General features: G+C 47.8%; 1 protein-coding gene across 1 annotated transcript in view; it reads left to right on the forward strand.

The window, feature by feature from the left end:
* The window catches only part of Dcdc2 (doublecortin domain containing 2), a 158,750-nt gene that overhangs the window by 57,488 nt on the left and 85,855 nt on the right, over positions 1-15,407 (forward strand). The window contains exon 7 of the mRNA XM_032885007.1: positions 5,592-5,751. Coding sequence (XP_032740898.1) covers positions 5,592-5,751 — 160 coding nt within the window. The remainder of the gene's footprint in view (positions 1-5,591; positions 5,752-15,407) is intronic.

Raw genomic sequence — 15,407 nt, forward strand, 5'->3', positions numbered from 1 at the left:
TTTAAACAGAACTAATTTACACCTTTTCTATAATTAATAGGTTCCCTGGAGAATGCTGGGCTTGATAGATCATTAACTGTCTGGCCCCACGGGAGGGCTGTGAGTGAGAGGACTGTGCAGGAGGCTGGAGCTTCCTACCTCAGGTGCCTCTGTGGGCCTCACTCAGCACTGACCTTAAAGGGGACACAGAACTAGATTGTGAAGAATGTATGTCTCGCACACAGCTTCCTATTAGTTGTTTTAGTGCATGAAGAAGAGTGGGGAGGGGAGAAGGAAGGGGGAGGAGTAGGGAGGGGGAGGAATAGGACTTTGGAGTAAAAGTAGACAGAAAATCACTAGTAGAATTAACTGTACAAAATGCCCTACCAACTGACAAATGGGAGAAATGCAGAAATTGTTAAGCTGGGAATATTTTTAGGTTATTATTCTATTCTCAAAACCAAAAAGAAAAGTGATTCATTTTTATAAACCTCCATTGTTCCACCGCACGGGATCAGGGTGCCCTCTAGTGGCCAAGAAGTGAAAATGACAGGAACGCTGAAAAGGGAACTGACTTGTTTTTGTTAAGTCAGGTCAATGCATCTTATGGTCAGTAGTTTGGGGTTAAATATTAGGATTTCCAGGGATTTGACTCAAGACTCAGTTGCTGCCATAACTCAATCAGTTATCACAAAGCCACTGTGAGGCAAATCATAAATACACTAAAGTGAAATTTTCCTATCCCCCAAATTGCATTCACTTCAGCATAGGAGTGGAGATGACTCAGTGGGTAAAGGTCTTGCCTGGGAAACGTGATGGCCTGAGGACCTCAGGACAGGCAGCTCATACCTGCCATCAGTAGGTGCATGTGAGAGAAACATCAATGGGGTCGTGTGCACTGTAGAAGATCTTCAGCAAGGGAACCTTGGAAAACGACCCCAGACTTGGTATTTTATGGCCTACTCTTTTGGTGCAAGTTTAAGAGGGTTGGAAATGGGTTTGTGAGAAGGGAAGAAAGCCAGAGTTGGTTAGAGCTTCCTGGAAAGAGCCCAGGGAGCTGTAGAATCGAATCCAGTGGAACCCTACTCTTCACAGGTTGGAGGGGTCATTGACGCCTATGTTTGGAGCTTTTCCTATTTGATCTATCAGTGTGCATGTGAGGGGCGGGAGGCCAGAGGCTGAGGGGGAGATGTGAGGGGCAGGGAGGCCAGTGGCTGAGGGGGGAGCCTGTGAGGGGCAGGAGGCCAGTGGCTGAGGGGGAGCCTGTGAGGGGCAGGAGGCCAGTGGCTGAGGCTGAAGGGGAGCCTGTGAGGGAGGGCAGGAGGCCAGTGGCTGAGGGGGAGCCTGTGAGGGGCAGGGAGGCCAGTGGCTGAGGGGGTGCATGTGAGGGGCAGGGGGAGGCCAGAGGGGGGAGCCTGTGAGGGGCAGGAGGCCAGTGGCTGAGGGGGGGGACTGTGAGGGGCAGGAGGCCAGTGGTGGGGGAGCTGTGAGGGGCAGGGGGGCCAGTGGCCTGTGAGGGGCAGGAGGCCAGTGGCTGAGGGGTGCATGTGAGGGGCAGGGGAGGCCAGTGGCTGGGGGGTCTCCATGTGAGGGGCAGGAGGCCAGTGGCTGAGGGGGCCTGTGAGGGGCAGGAGGCCAGTGGAGGGGGGGGTGAGGTGGGGGCCAGTGGCTGAGGGGGACTGTGAGGGGCAGGGGGGCCAGTGGCTGGGGGGGCTGTGAGGGGCAGGGGGGGCTGGGGGGAGACTGTGGGGGCAGGGGAGTGGCTGGGGGGGCTGTGAGGGGCAGAGGCCAGTGGCTGAGTGGCCAGTGGCTGAGGGGGGGCCTGTGAGGGGCAGGGGGAGGCCAGTGGCTGTGAGGGGCAGGGAGGCCAGTGGCTGAGGGGTGTGCATGTGAGGGGCAGGGAGGCCAGGGGTGGCCGGGGGGAGACTGTGAGGGGCAGGGAGGCCAGTGGTTGAGGGGGCCTGTGAGGGGCAGCCCCGTGGCTGAGTGGGGGAGCCTGTGAGGGGCAGGGAGGCCAGTGGTTGAGGGGGCCTGAGGGGCAGGGGAAGCCCTGTGGGGGAGGGGCAGGAGGCCAGTGGCTGAGGGGGCCTGTGAGGGGCAGGAGGCCAGTGGCTGAGGGGAGCCTGTGAGGGGCAGGAGGCCAGTGGCTGTGGCTGAGGGGGGGGCCTGTGAGGGGCAGGAGGCCAGTGGCTGAGGGGCCTGTGAGGGGCAGGAGGCCAGTGGCTGAGGGGAGCCTGTGGGGCAGGGAGGCCAGTGGCAGGGGTGGCATGTGAGGGGCAGGAGTGGCTGAGGGGGCCTGTGTGGGGGGGAGGCCAGTGGCTGGGGGAGCCTGGAGGGGCAGGGGCCAGTGGCTGGGGGGGAGTGTGAGGGGCTGAGTGGGAGGGGGCCTGTGAGGGGCAGGGAGGCCAGTGGCTGAGGGGGAGCCTGTGAGGGGCAGGGGGGCAAGGGGCTGGGGGGGGGCCGGGGAGGGCCGGGAGGCCAGTGGCTGAGGGGGGGCAGGGGAGGGGGCCAGTGGCTGAGGGGGGAGCCTGTGGGGCAGGAGGCCAGTGGCTGGGGGGAGGGGCAGGAGGCCAGTGGCTGAGGGGGAAGCCTGTGAGGGGCAGGGAGGCCAGTGGCTGAGGGGGAGCTGAGGGGGGAGACTGTGAGGGGCAGGGAGGCCAGTGGCTGAGGGGAGCCTGTGAGGGGCAGGAGGCCAGTGGCTGAGGGGTGTGCATGTGAGGGGCAGGAGGCCAGTGGCTGAGGGGGTGCATGTGAGGGGCAGGAGGCCAGTGGCTGAGGGGGAGCCTGTGAGGGGCAGGGGGGCCAGGGGCTGAGGGGGAGCCCGTGAGGGGCAGGGGAGGCCAGTGGCTGAAGGGGAGCCTGTGAGGGGCAGGGAGGCCAGTGGCTGAGGGGTCTCCATGTGAGGCATAGGAAGACAAGTGGCTAAAGTAGCTTCTAGTACCATTTTTGCAAGGCACCCTGTAGATTTTGGCTGCTTCTTGACTGTTCCCACATAACCATAAGGTGCTGCCTGTAATGGCTCTTTTCGAGGGCCACACCACAGAGTAGATGTTTCTAGTACCTCAGACATTGGAAGACTTCAGCATAGGAGTGGAGATGTCCCAGCAGGTAAAGGTCTTGCCTGGGAAGCGTGATGACCTGAGTTTGGATCTTCAGCTTTTTCACATAAAAAGCCAGACATGGGGCATGTTCTTATATCGCCTGTGATAGGGAGATGGAGACAGGGGACACACAGGGGGTTTGTGGTCAGCTTGTTTAGCCAATCGGTGAGCACTAGGATTCATGAGAGACCCTGCCAAAAAAGACAGATGGACGGACAGACAGACAGACAGACACAGAGTGATAGAAGACACCCTGTCAAGCTCTGGCCTCTATATGCATCCAGGGGTGGACACCTCTCCCACACACATGCATAAATAGAGAGGGCAAGGGAGACAGAGATGGAGAGCAGGGGAGAAGACAGGCAGGAGAGACATCATGCCTGGAGAAAATGAATTCTTTTCAGTAGACAATGCTAAATGCATGGCTTTCTTTAATCTTAAACTATGTCCTCTTCTCTGCCCCTGACCATCAGGAAGTGTGTGTGTGTGTGTGTGTGTGTGTGTGTGTGTGTGTGTGTGTGTGTGTGTGTTGTGGCTTATCATTTCTAAAAGAAGTCAACAGTTTGGAAGTCACAAATATTCACCATAAATGTTGAAAACATTTATGGTGGATATGGGTTGATAATGTCTGTTTGCAGTTCTGAGTGTTATTCTGGGCCAGTAAAGTAATTTCTCTGTAAAACTCTGCTAAAGATTTCTGCAAAAAAGAATTCACTCTTCCCTTCCCATACCACATTTTCTATGCTGTTCAATAAATATAGTACAAAGGTCTTAGGACAGGCAACAGGGACAGACGCACACAACAGACAGACAACAGATATGCCATAGACCACAAACCACAGAACTGGAAGACACAGGGAGAGAAGTGTAGAATTCCTACTTGGTTTACTTCTGGTCTATCTCAAGAGGAAGTCTTTTCATTTCTTCAGGTGACATTGGCACATTTACCCATTGAGACACCTCCCAGCCCCCACCCCATCCTACTTAATGTTCTCTAGACCACCTCTCTGAGTGTCCCTTTTAGAAATGAGGTAAGCTTATTAACCTCTGGCATTCTACAATGAGGTCTCTGTTCTTTCTTGTCACACACTCCTGCTGGTGAGTGATGTTTTCCCAGAGAGTAGTAACACTGCCTTTGCTGGGACTCAACTCCCTTACCCACTGGGTTTTCTATAGAGTCCTTCAAGCTTAACAGCATCTCCAAACCTTTTAGAAAGGCACGGGCTGTCTGTAAAGGGTTTCTGTTACATGAGATTCACAGTGTTCAAATCTCAGGATGTCCTGACCTCACTGAATACAGACCACAGTCTAGGTCTTGCCTAGTGACTTCAGAAGCTCTGTTCCTGTCTTGCTGTCTGCTGTCTGTCTTTCTTCTCCAGACAGTGACTGTACTGAAAAATAGGAAAGAAAAAAATAGCTCTCTGCTTGTAGATCATACAATAATTAAATGGAAACTGGATGTCTACATTTCAGTTGGAATGAAAAATTAAATTATGCAAAAATGTTATAGATTTGGACAAGTTTTCATACTGTTAATAAATCTATGCATAATTCATTTTCTTGTAGGCTGTGACAAAATAGCATAAATAACTTCATTTGTAAGATGGTATTTTTTTCTATTCTTAATTGGGTGATGGCTAAAACCATTTAAATGTTTTTGGGTGACTGAATATATAAATGTTTAAAACGAGCAGTTATAATAAGCTTCCAGGCATATTTGTTTATTTAATATTACTACATTTATTTTCAGATAGTAGCACAGTACAGATGTTGCATAAAGATTGCACCAGTTTGGTTGAGTTATTTATTTATTTATCTACCTTATTCTTGCAGTTCTGGAGATTGAATGCAGGGTCCTGCTTGGCAATCTTATCACAGAGCCACACCCCTATTCTGACTTTGGCATCTATATCCTCTATCAATATTGGAGTCAATTTACACACCTTCCCCTTCCTCCTGTGACAGTATACAGACACATTCAGCTGATGAAGCAATCGTGTGTGCTCATGCATGTGGCCAGAGGTCAACGACTGATGTTGGTTTTGGGGATCCCTTCCCAGTGCTGGGATTGCAAGTGCAGCCTCCGTGCTTGGCTTTTCCTGCATGTGTGGCCCAGCACTTTACTGACTCAGCCATATATCTCCCCAGCCAGGGGATGGCTTTGTTTTTGTTTGTCTCTGTGTGCCATGGTGATGGAATCTTGGCTTCACCAAGTGCCAGGCAAATACTGTGGCTTTGAGCCCCAGCCCCAGCCCCAGGGGAAGTAGTTTTGTTTCACGCCTGGCACCTGTGAAGGAATTGCCAATTGTGGGTGATTATTTCTAGTCTTCCTCCTCTGCCAGACCTTCTGCCTGCCTCTAGGAAGGTGTGTTTGCAGTTAGTGTGGTACCAAGGCAAACATTTGGAATCTAATTCAGGGCCCTGGGCCCACTAGTTAACCATGTGAATGTACTGGGAATAGCTCTGAGAGTCCACCAGCCAATTGTAAAGGTCTAATCTTTTGTCATTTAGGGGAATTACCGACAATCTAAGTCAACCATCGGCTCCAGTGATAACTCATCTCCTCAGCCTCTGAAGAGGAAAGGGAAGAAAGACTCAAACTCAGAAAAACCCACGAAAGTGAAACAAAGTGTGAAGTCGAAGAATTCCCACCAAACAATTCCAGACAACGGTGAGCTGAGGTCAACAAACGGTCTCACGGTCATTGTGGTGTCAGGTTGTTATCTTCGTCAGAATGTGGATCCATTTTAATTCATACTTTAAAATCTTTTAGTTTTACTTATGGTATAGGTGTGCATGTTGGGGGGGATATGTGCATGTGAGTTCAGATATCTGTGGTGCTGGGAACTGCGTATGAACTCTGAGAATTGAATGCGGGTCCTCTGGAAAAGTAGTAAGTGGCCTTTCACTACCGAGCCATCATCTCTCCAGCCTCTCAGTTTTCCTTCTTATCCTAAAATGCTCATTTCTCCAGGCTCACAGAGCGTCTTCCCTTTTGTCTTGTCATATGTGATGTTGCTCAAAGGTGGTTTCCGTCGGACGGACGAGAAGCAGCTGTTTCTAACACTGGGCTCCTGTTTTAAGGCAGCCTTAGAAGGACAAAGGGGAACATTGCCATCCTGGGTACCCACTGAGAGTGCTTGCTTGGTGCGTGTACACTTTGTTTAACACTGTTGACACTGGCCTCTGGGGGTTGAGGGTCTACCCTTGTCTGCACACATGATCTGCTTGTGTTCACACCTCACAGTCCCTGAAACGATGTTCTGATATCTAAGTGAATATTGAGCACACATAAACTTTATAAGAGCAAGCTATTAGATAAATTTAAAAGTTTTTGAGCAAGCCATGGTAGTGCCTGCCTGTAATCTCAACACTTGGGGGGTGGAGGCAGGGGGATCGATTTGGAGTTTGAGGCCATCTATGCCACATAGTGAATTCAGGCCCTTTGGGTCTCAAACACACACACACACACACACACACACACACACACACACACACACTCACACACACTCACACACACACACACACACACACACACACACACACACACACACACACACACACACCAATACAAAATCCAAAGCAAATTGCACTGCTCTGAGAATCCATTAGTGTGAAGCAAAGGCATCCTGAGGCGAGCACAAGCGTGAGGAAATGGTGAACTTTCACACTAGGCGTTCGTAGAGAAGGGCTCTATTTGGCTTATTTCAAGTGTATTCTCAATAGGATACTCATAAAAGTGGAGGAGATACCTGACTCCGGCTGGCTGGAAAGAGTAGGAGGCTGAGCTGAGCCTGAGGCTGTAGGATCTCGAGTTCAAGGCTAGGCTAGAGAGTTTAAATGAGCCCACGGTTCAAAATATAGCACAAGAAGGGCTGAGGATATAGTTCAGTGGTAGAACACTTGTCTGATCGGCACGGGACCCTAGGTTCACGCCCCAGGGCTGCAGCAGACAAAGGCACAGGGTAAAGGCATGGCTGTCCAGTCTCCTGTGGAGATTAGCAGCAGTGTGGCTCGCTGGGGTCCCACCCTCCCGCTGTCTGCCGTAACTGAGGGCTCACACTGTAATTTCCCTCACTACTTTGCATATCCATAGCCTGTCCGTTCCTTCCAGAGAGCAGTTGTCTGGGAAGTCAGAGTGAAGTATGGGTGGCTGGTACTATTGGGTGCCTATTGCAAGAAGGACAGAAAAAAACAAAACAAAACAAAACAAAACAAAAAAAAACCTTAGCTGGGAAAACCAGGCCATTTTTGAAAGCTAAAAACAATGGAGGCTTTATTTTGATAAACACGTATTACATTTTTAAAGCCTTAAGACTGTGAATGGACTGCAGCTTACTGGTGTTTTGCTGAGACAAGGTTTTACTCTAGATTGACTAGGAACTCAGTATGCAGTCTAGGCTGGCCTCAAACTCATGGTAATCTTCCTGCCTTAGCCTTCTGAGTTTTGGCATAAACTGCTGTATCTAGTTTCTTTTTAAAACACTTTTCAGTGCTAGCCTAGGTCTAATAGAATCAAGGCATTTAAATAAATATTGGCCAAATAAATGGCAGACATTAAGGATGGCTGAGTCTCTGTCATACTTTAAACCCACTAAGAAACTGTACCCATTTAAAGCTTGTAATACATGATTTAGTTAAAGAGAGAAGATACCATCACCCTTTGTCTGTGTGGCTCTTGTATGTGTATGGAAGTTGCAGTTCTAACCTGCAGTGTGTCCATCTTAAGTCTCCCAGGTTCCTACTGGTCCCTGTGCAAGCTGGAAAACACAGATGGATTACTATTCCCTTCATTGGGAAGCAGGCTATACTGGCAAGTTGGACGAACAGAAGAATCTTGCCTTTTGTGGGAATTTACAAGGAGTCTTCAATAATATTTCTGTCTTTGGGCATGAAAATAGCAACGGTCTTTAATACCAAAGCAAGTGGTTTTGAAGGTGTGATGAGAAAGGGTGGCCCCCTCATTGGCCCATGCCTGGTCGAGGGAGAACGTGAAGTTGCTGTAGATAGCGTCCTGTCCTAAGCTAGTTTTGTAATGTGAGGCCACAGGTTCTTAAAGGGCTCCAGTTCACTGTTCCCCAAAATTCTGTGAGCCTCTTTCAAATGAAGGTTTGAGGGACTGCTTTTCCTCCTCCACATAAGGGCGATGTTGCTGATTTAGAAGACTTGTTGAAAAGCTGAGATGAAACATTTACGTATATTTTTCTACAATAGGAAGAAGCACATGATCCCCCCCATAAACCTTGACTTCCAAAACCATTTATTTTCCATGACAAATGAAAGAAAAGGCACATTTCTGAAGTTGAAGCTGCCACTTGCTAAATATAAGTGTATTAGTTCATGTGTGTGTGGCTGAAATCCAAGCAACTTCTCCTTAAAGACCCTGCAATGTCCTTTGCTATAAGAAATCCAGATTAAAAAGTCACGTGAGCCTCCCTGACTCAGCCCCTGAATTCACTTACAATCAGAGCTGCCTTTTCCTTGAATGCCGTCTATTTTAGTAATTGGAACTAAAGTTCCAAGTGCGTGCTTCTCGATGCTCAGGTTTCTAGAAGGCTCAAGCAAAACAAAGAGAAATCACATGCAGCAAGAGTGCGCAGGACGCAGGGGATCAAGATAATGAGTAAAATGTCCAAAAGCTTCATTTAGGGATGAAATTCTTACTGTCTTTCCTGCTGAAACGTGTGTCTAAAGCGAGGAGGCTGTTTGGGATTTCAAAGCCTTAAATTTTAGGGTTATGGTGAACATTTAAGATTATTTTCTAGTATATGTTAAAGCTATATACAAATATTTCACCCAGCCTTCTTTACCTGTATACTGTTCTCCTTACAATGTTTTAAAAACTGGCTATTACTTTAGTCACACACATGTCTTGCTTTTGTAAACACTGATGTTTACTGACGATACTCCGCCATCAAGGGCCTGTTCTTCCCACCAGCAATGCTGCCTTCTGACTGTAGATGGCAGCCTGGCTCTAATTTTATTTTTCCCTTTCCTTGACTCTGTTTCTCTCTGTAACAGTAGAGCTTAATAATTCAGGCAGAGCAGTGACATATTTCTTCAGGGAACCAAATCCCATTTTCTTTTGTAGCGGAGATGCAAAGTAAGATGGGTGAGTGATTGATGAAGGGGGTGTGCAGACTGTTTTCAGTGCTGCCTGTGAGAGCAGCCTGCACCACCGCTGGCTGTCTCTGTCCTTGTGCTGCAGTGCCTGGAGAGACAGCTTTTAGAGGTGTTAACTAGCCGTACTCACCACTGTGAGCAAAAACACCATGATGATTGTTTTGAGACAGCATTTTGGATGCCTGGTTATATTCATTGCTATCATTGTAGGGAATAACTGAAAAAACATAGTCATTTAGTTGGAAATATCAGAAAGCCTGCAAAGAAAGGTGCCTAGACTGTTGTGATGTACATTAGCCTGATAACAAAAAGTACTTTTAAAAGCAAAGTATTAGTGTGAAATGAAAGGCAAAGGTGATTTTCTGGAGGATCGTGGTTCTCCAGTGTGTGTGTGTGTGTGTGTGTGTGTGTGTGTGTGCGCGCGCGCGCGTGCGCGCGCGCATGCGCACGTGGGCCCCAGTATTATGCACCTTCTGGCTGTATTATTATGCTTTGTTCCATGGTAGTTTTGTATCTGGCACGGACAGTTGTGTATTTAGACTCCCGACAAGGGTAGGCGCAGCATTGGTAGAGGATGCTTGAATGTTGCAACTTTGCTGTGTGACTGCCCTTGAATAGCACGCTCTTGAGCTTCCTAATACCTGCATCCTGCACACGGTCTGCCTGTGTCACCACAAGCATGAAGAGTTGCAGCGATTCATCCTCAAAAGCCATGTCATGTGACCCAGGGTCTGAGTGTCGATCATGAGTCAGCTCAGGCACTCACACGGTTCCCTGTCACAAGACACTCTGGATAAAACCTGAAGCACATTTGGAAAACAAACTCTCAGACTCCTAACTGTGAAAGGGACATTGTGTCTTGGAAGGTGCACATGGGAAGGCACCAAGGTGATCGGAGTCTGCTTCATAAACTGAAGTAACAGGATTTGCTGGTAGTTCTTGCTACCCCACTGGTTGGATGAATGGGAGATACGCGTTTTCTGTTTCTCCAATGATCATTGCCACATGTCAATGGGCCAAAGTCTATTTCATTAAATACCAGTTTCCTAAATGACTGGGTATTAGCTTACCCCACCACTCATAGGATCAACATATCATATGACAATATTTTACTATTGTCAGAGCTGCTAAGTTCTTGCATGTTTAATTCAACTTCTCTTAACAAAATTAGTTTTAGAGTATGCACATTGTTATTGACTTTAGTGATGAAACACTGAAAAATTGAAGCTGGGTGAATATAATAAGGAACAAACAGCCATTATGCTTTCATCCTGAGAACAGAACCCAAGACTTTGCATGTGGTCAGCCTGTGCACCATCACTGAGCCACACCTCAGCCATTGGTACTTTTTCAGGAAAGAGTTCACTTCATATCTCGCTGTCTTACTAATGTGTGTGGCATAGAATGTTGTGTTATAGCTGATGCTGGGCTGGGGCTTCTGTAGGAAATTCTGTTAGTGGTTAATGTTTGTGTGACCCAAAGTTTGGACAGTGTGCTAGTTATCCTTCCCTCCCTCCAATTCCTCCCTCCTTCCTCCTTCCCCCCTCCACCTCTCCCTTTCTCTTCCCTTCCCTCCTCCATTCTTTTCTTTCTCCCTTCCTCCTTCCTTCAGTCTGTCTCTCTCCTCTCTTCTTCCCCCTCCTTTCTTCTCTTCCTTCCTCCCTTTCTTTTTATATTTGCCTATGTGTGTACATGTATGTATAATGCATGTGTGCCTGGTACCAGTGGAGACCAGAAAAGGCCAATGGATTTTCTGGAACTAGAGTTAGGGGCAGTCGTGAGCCAATTTTTATGCTAGGGACCCAACCTGGTCGCATTAAGAGCAGCAAGTGCTTTTAGCTGCCAAGCCATCAGGGGCTTATTCTGCATACACTATTTAAGGGCACAGGGACAGCAGCAGGAACTCGAGGAACAGAGTCTTGTTAGAGGGACAGAACTGACAGGAGTGTGTGTGTGTGTGTGTGTGTGTGTGTGTGTGTGTGTGTGTGTGAGAGAGAGAGAGAGAGAGAGAGAGAGAGAGAGAGATTAGAATGATTTTTAGTCAGTGATCCTGCTAGTTCAACAGTGACTGTCTAACAATGGAAAGTCCAAGAATCAAGTTGTCAGTCCATGAGTCTGGATGTCTCAGAGGTCTTCAGTGTACTTGATACCGGGGAGGGAATGAGCAGTGGGAATGAGGGCAAACAGGAGCTTCCTTCTTGCATGTTCTTTACAAGGCTGCCACCAGAAAGAAGGTGTGGCCCAGGCTTAAAGTGGATTTTCTTACTACAGAATATTCAGATTTAGGGAGAGTCTTTTCAACTCAAACAATTCAACCATGAAAAATCTGTCACAGTTACCTAGCCACTGGATTCAAGTTAATTTCAGATATAGTCAAGTTGACAACCAAGAACAGATCACAGGCATCTGGTCACATTGAGTGTGTAGTCAGCAAGCAGGGAGGTGACACTGCTGTGCACCTCACTTCCGCTTTCTTACTCAGTCTGGACCGCACCACGGTGATGCTGCCTACTGGTCCTTTCAGCTCAAGTTAAACTTTCTGGAAACTCCATCAAATGCACACCCAGACATGTGACTTCCGTGTGATTACAGACCCACTCAAGTTAATGGTGAGGATTAAGCATCACAACTTCGTAGTCCCTCATCCATAAAGGAGAAGAATGTGAGGTGTTGAATTACACAGAGGTTCTCTTTCTCTTTATTTATTCTTCCCTCACACAATACATCCTGACCACAGTCTCCCTTCCCTCCACTCCTCACAGCCCTCATCTGTCCTCTCCCAGGTCCACTGCTCCTCTGTTTTCTTCAGAAAAGAGCAGGTTTTCCAGTGATATCAACTGGAAAAACACGTAACAGAAACATAACAAGTGTAGGCACAGACCCTCATATCCACGCTGGAAGATGCAACTCAGTAGGAGGGAAAGAGCTCCAAGAGCAGGCAGAGTCAGAGACCCCCGACTTCAGTTATTACAAGTCCCACACAATACCCCAAGCTAAGCAGCCACAGCATGTAGGCGGGACCTAGCAGAGACCATTAGACTCCATGATTGCTGCTTCAGTCTCTGTGAACTCCCATGAACACATGCTTAGCTGATTCTGTGGGCGATGTTCTCCTGGTGTCCTGGACTCCTCTGGCTCCCACGGCCCAGCCTCCCTCTCCTCCTCGGGGTCCGCTGCGCCCTGTGTAATCTTTGAGTGTGGTTCTTTGTGTCTGCTTCCATTGCTGCCAAAGAAGCCTCTCATGATAGTTAGGCCAGGTACCAATCTACATAGGGATTTGCAAGCCTTTGCAAAGCTATATTTCAAGAACTCATTTTAAGTAGATATTTGGGACTCATGATATTATGTATGCGTGTTTCTTATAAACCCCGATGGGTATTGTTCAACTTAGTCATTGTGTTGTACAGGTGGCATTTGAGATTCCCACAAGTTCAAGGTGTTTTTGGTGGAAAATGAAGCAGGAATACTATTCCAGAAAAGCCAAGAATGTACTCTCTCCTACTGTTTATAGATAAAGAACATCTTGATCCAAAGGGAGTGAGAAGGAAACTCTCTCCTGCAGGCAGCCAGGAGGGGGCTCTCTTCTGCACTGGGCAAAGCCTGAGCATGGGAGGCTCCACCCCACAGTGACGCACTTCCTCTAACAAGTCCACACCTCCTCCAATAAGGCCACACCTCCTAATAGTGCCACTTCCCAGGGGCCAAGCGTATTCAAACCCCACATGTTATAATTCTTAACCTAGGCAACAAGTCAGTGCTAGATACTGAGCTGATATTTTACAAGCTAAGTTTTCAAGTCCTTAGTGTAACATTTCCCTAGTTTATCACGTGGCCTGGGAATGGGGAAGGAGAAAGCAGTCTATCCAGAGTCCAAGGGCAATGGATTAGCCAACAGGTTCTTGAAATGCCACGGCTGATATGCACCAGGCTCGGAGGTGTGAATACCTGCCTCGGGTCTCTGGGAGGAACGAGATGCTATCCAGTTATGCAGTGGCCTGTCTTCTTTCAGGGTTGTGTGCTGATGTCTTACCTTCTAGAGAGGCCTCATCTTCTCCACTGTTCACTCCAGTATCTCCTCTTCCAGTTGTCAGTGGGGACGAGTCATTTCAGCCACTTTTTTTCCTTACTCTGATGTCCCAGTGGCTCTCCTCCATTCTTACACCGGCCAGCCAGGGACGAAGCCCATCTTCAGCATCCAGAGAACACTGGGATAGATGCTATCTGTGAGACGGACCTCTAGTTCATGCATCTATGCACCACATGACCAGACTCTTATTGACTTTTTTTTTTCTTTTTAAAGTATAGAGTATCATTGTGTAGCCCAGGCTAACCTAGAGCTTTTTGTATAACCCAGGCTGGCCTATAGTGTGTAGTAATCCTCTTTCTTTATAGGCATGAAGTACCACCCCCAGCTGTCCTTATTTATTCGTTGAGCAGCTTCGTGAATACCCTAGATCTCACACACCTTGGGTGCAATCTCTCCTCCATGTCTTAGGTTTCGGAGCCCTACTCATTTCTAGATGCTGCATTACTTGTAAGCACCCCTGAGTGCCTGCTGGGTACCACATGCTGAGCCAAGCCCAGGGCAGCTGCATTCTCTCTCCTTGGTACCAATTGCTCTGAATTTATTGCTTTGCTTCCAAAGGTCATAATTCTGACTTTATGCAGACGTTTGCCTTGGTAAAATAGAACCAATTTCTCTTTTTCATCAGCGGGCAAATTCCTTCCACCACCTATAAATGCCAACACATGTTTTGCCATGTAAATATTGATGTTTTTCCTTGTTGGCATGAAGTCTTTTCTTGGGCCTCTATGTCTATGCTGTCTGTATAAAATGTAGCAGCATCCCGAGAACAACAAAAGCCTCCCTGCCCGGCGTACATTCAACAGGGTTAGGGAGAATCTGCTACTATAAGACAGGCAGAGATATTTCCCCCACACACAACATGCTGGCTTTTCTGAGACCACGGCCTACTTTACATCTCACTCTATTTTTGTTCTCTGCTGCCCTAGCTGTTTTCAGCCCAAGATAGAACCTTTATTGGAGATCAGCATGCTGTCTGTGTGCTACCACAGAGGGGAGAAAGAAAAAGATAAAATATCTATAAAGACCCGAGCATCCTAAATTTAGAGGGTTTCCAGTTATTTCTATCCTATACAATTGGATGGTAATTCAAAATTGGTCCGATTTCACTTCCTTTGAAGGCTGCCACCTCTCGCTGTGAGACAGGTGCCCTCACTTTACAAGTTCATAGCTCACCTTAGCTAGGTCCTCACAGGCACCACTTTGCTTAACAGCATGGAAGCACACAGAGGAGTCATTTTCCAAAGGGGATTGGTGCCACAGGACAGAAACAAGATGTTTCCACGCTTATCCCAAGGACAGGTCCTGAGGCTGCAGCCCCTCAGGCTGGTGACTAATATCACTCTAGCCTACTATGCAGAGTGGCTGGGCAGGTGCTAAGAGGAAGCTCTTAACCATGTCATTTCCTAATGTGGAGTTTGTGGTGCAGACATTCAAAGACTTTTGCTAGATGTTTGTAATGATAAAAATTTGATGCTCAAAAACTATAAATTTGAGAAATGGGTTATTTAAATTTAAGCCACATTTTCTACTTGAAAGATTCTGAAGTCTTTGCAGGCACACATGCTTGTGTATATGTGTGTGCATAGTATGCGTGTGTGTGTGTGTGTGTGTGTGTGTGTGTGTGTGTGTGTGTATACACTCTGGTGCACATGATACAGAGATCAAAGGAGGACATTGGGTGTCTTGATCCTTCACCCTTTGTGTTATTCCCTGAGACAGAGTCTCTCAGTAAACTTGTAACTAGGTTGCTGGCCAACAGTACCCAGCAATCTTCCTTAGCTGATGCCTGACAGTGCTGGGGTTGCAGGTGTGCCATGGCCACGTCTGGCTTATTATGTGGGTTCTGGGGATAAGAACTAAGATCCTCATGCTTGCACAGCAAAGCAGCAAAGTGCTACCCCTCCCTACTGAGCTTCTCCTCCAGCTTTCTCAGAGCCTTCGCCATATAAATATTCCATGCTTGCCTTTCCTCTTTACCTCTTCTTTTGTCCCTCTTCCTCCTCTTCCTCTTTCCTTCTGTCCCTTTCTTGCCTTTTTCTCTTTACTTTTCTTCCTTCTCCCATTCCCCTCTTTTTTCTTTCTTTTTGAGATAAATATTTACTGTGTAGTGCAGGCGG

Source organism: Rattus rattus, chromosome 14, assembly GCF_011064425.1.
Source record: "Rattus rattus isolate New Zealand chromosome 14, Rrattus_CSIRO_v1, whole genome shotgun sequence".
NCBI lineage: Eukaryota > Metazoa > Chordata > Mammalia > Rodentia > Muridae > Rattus > Rattus rattus.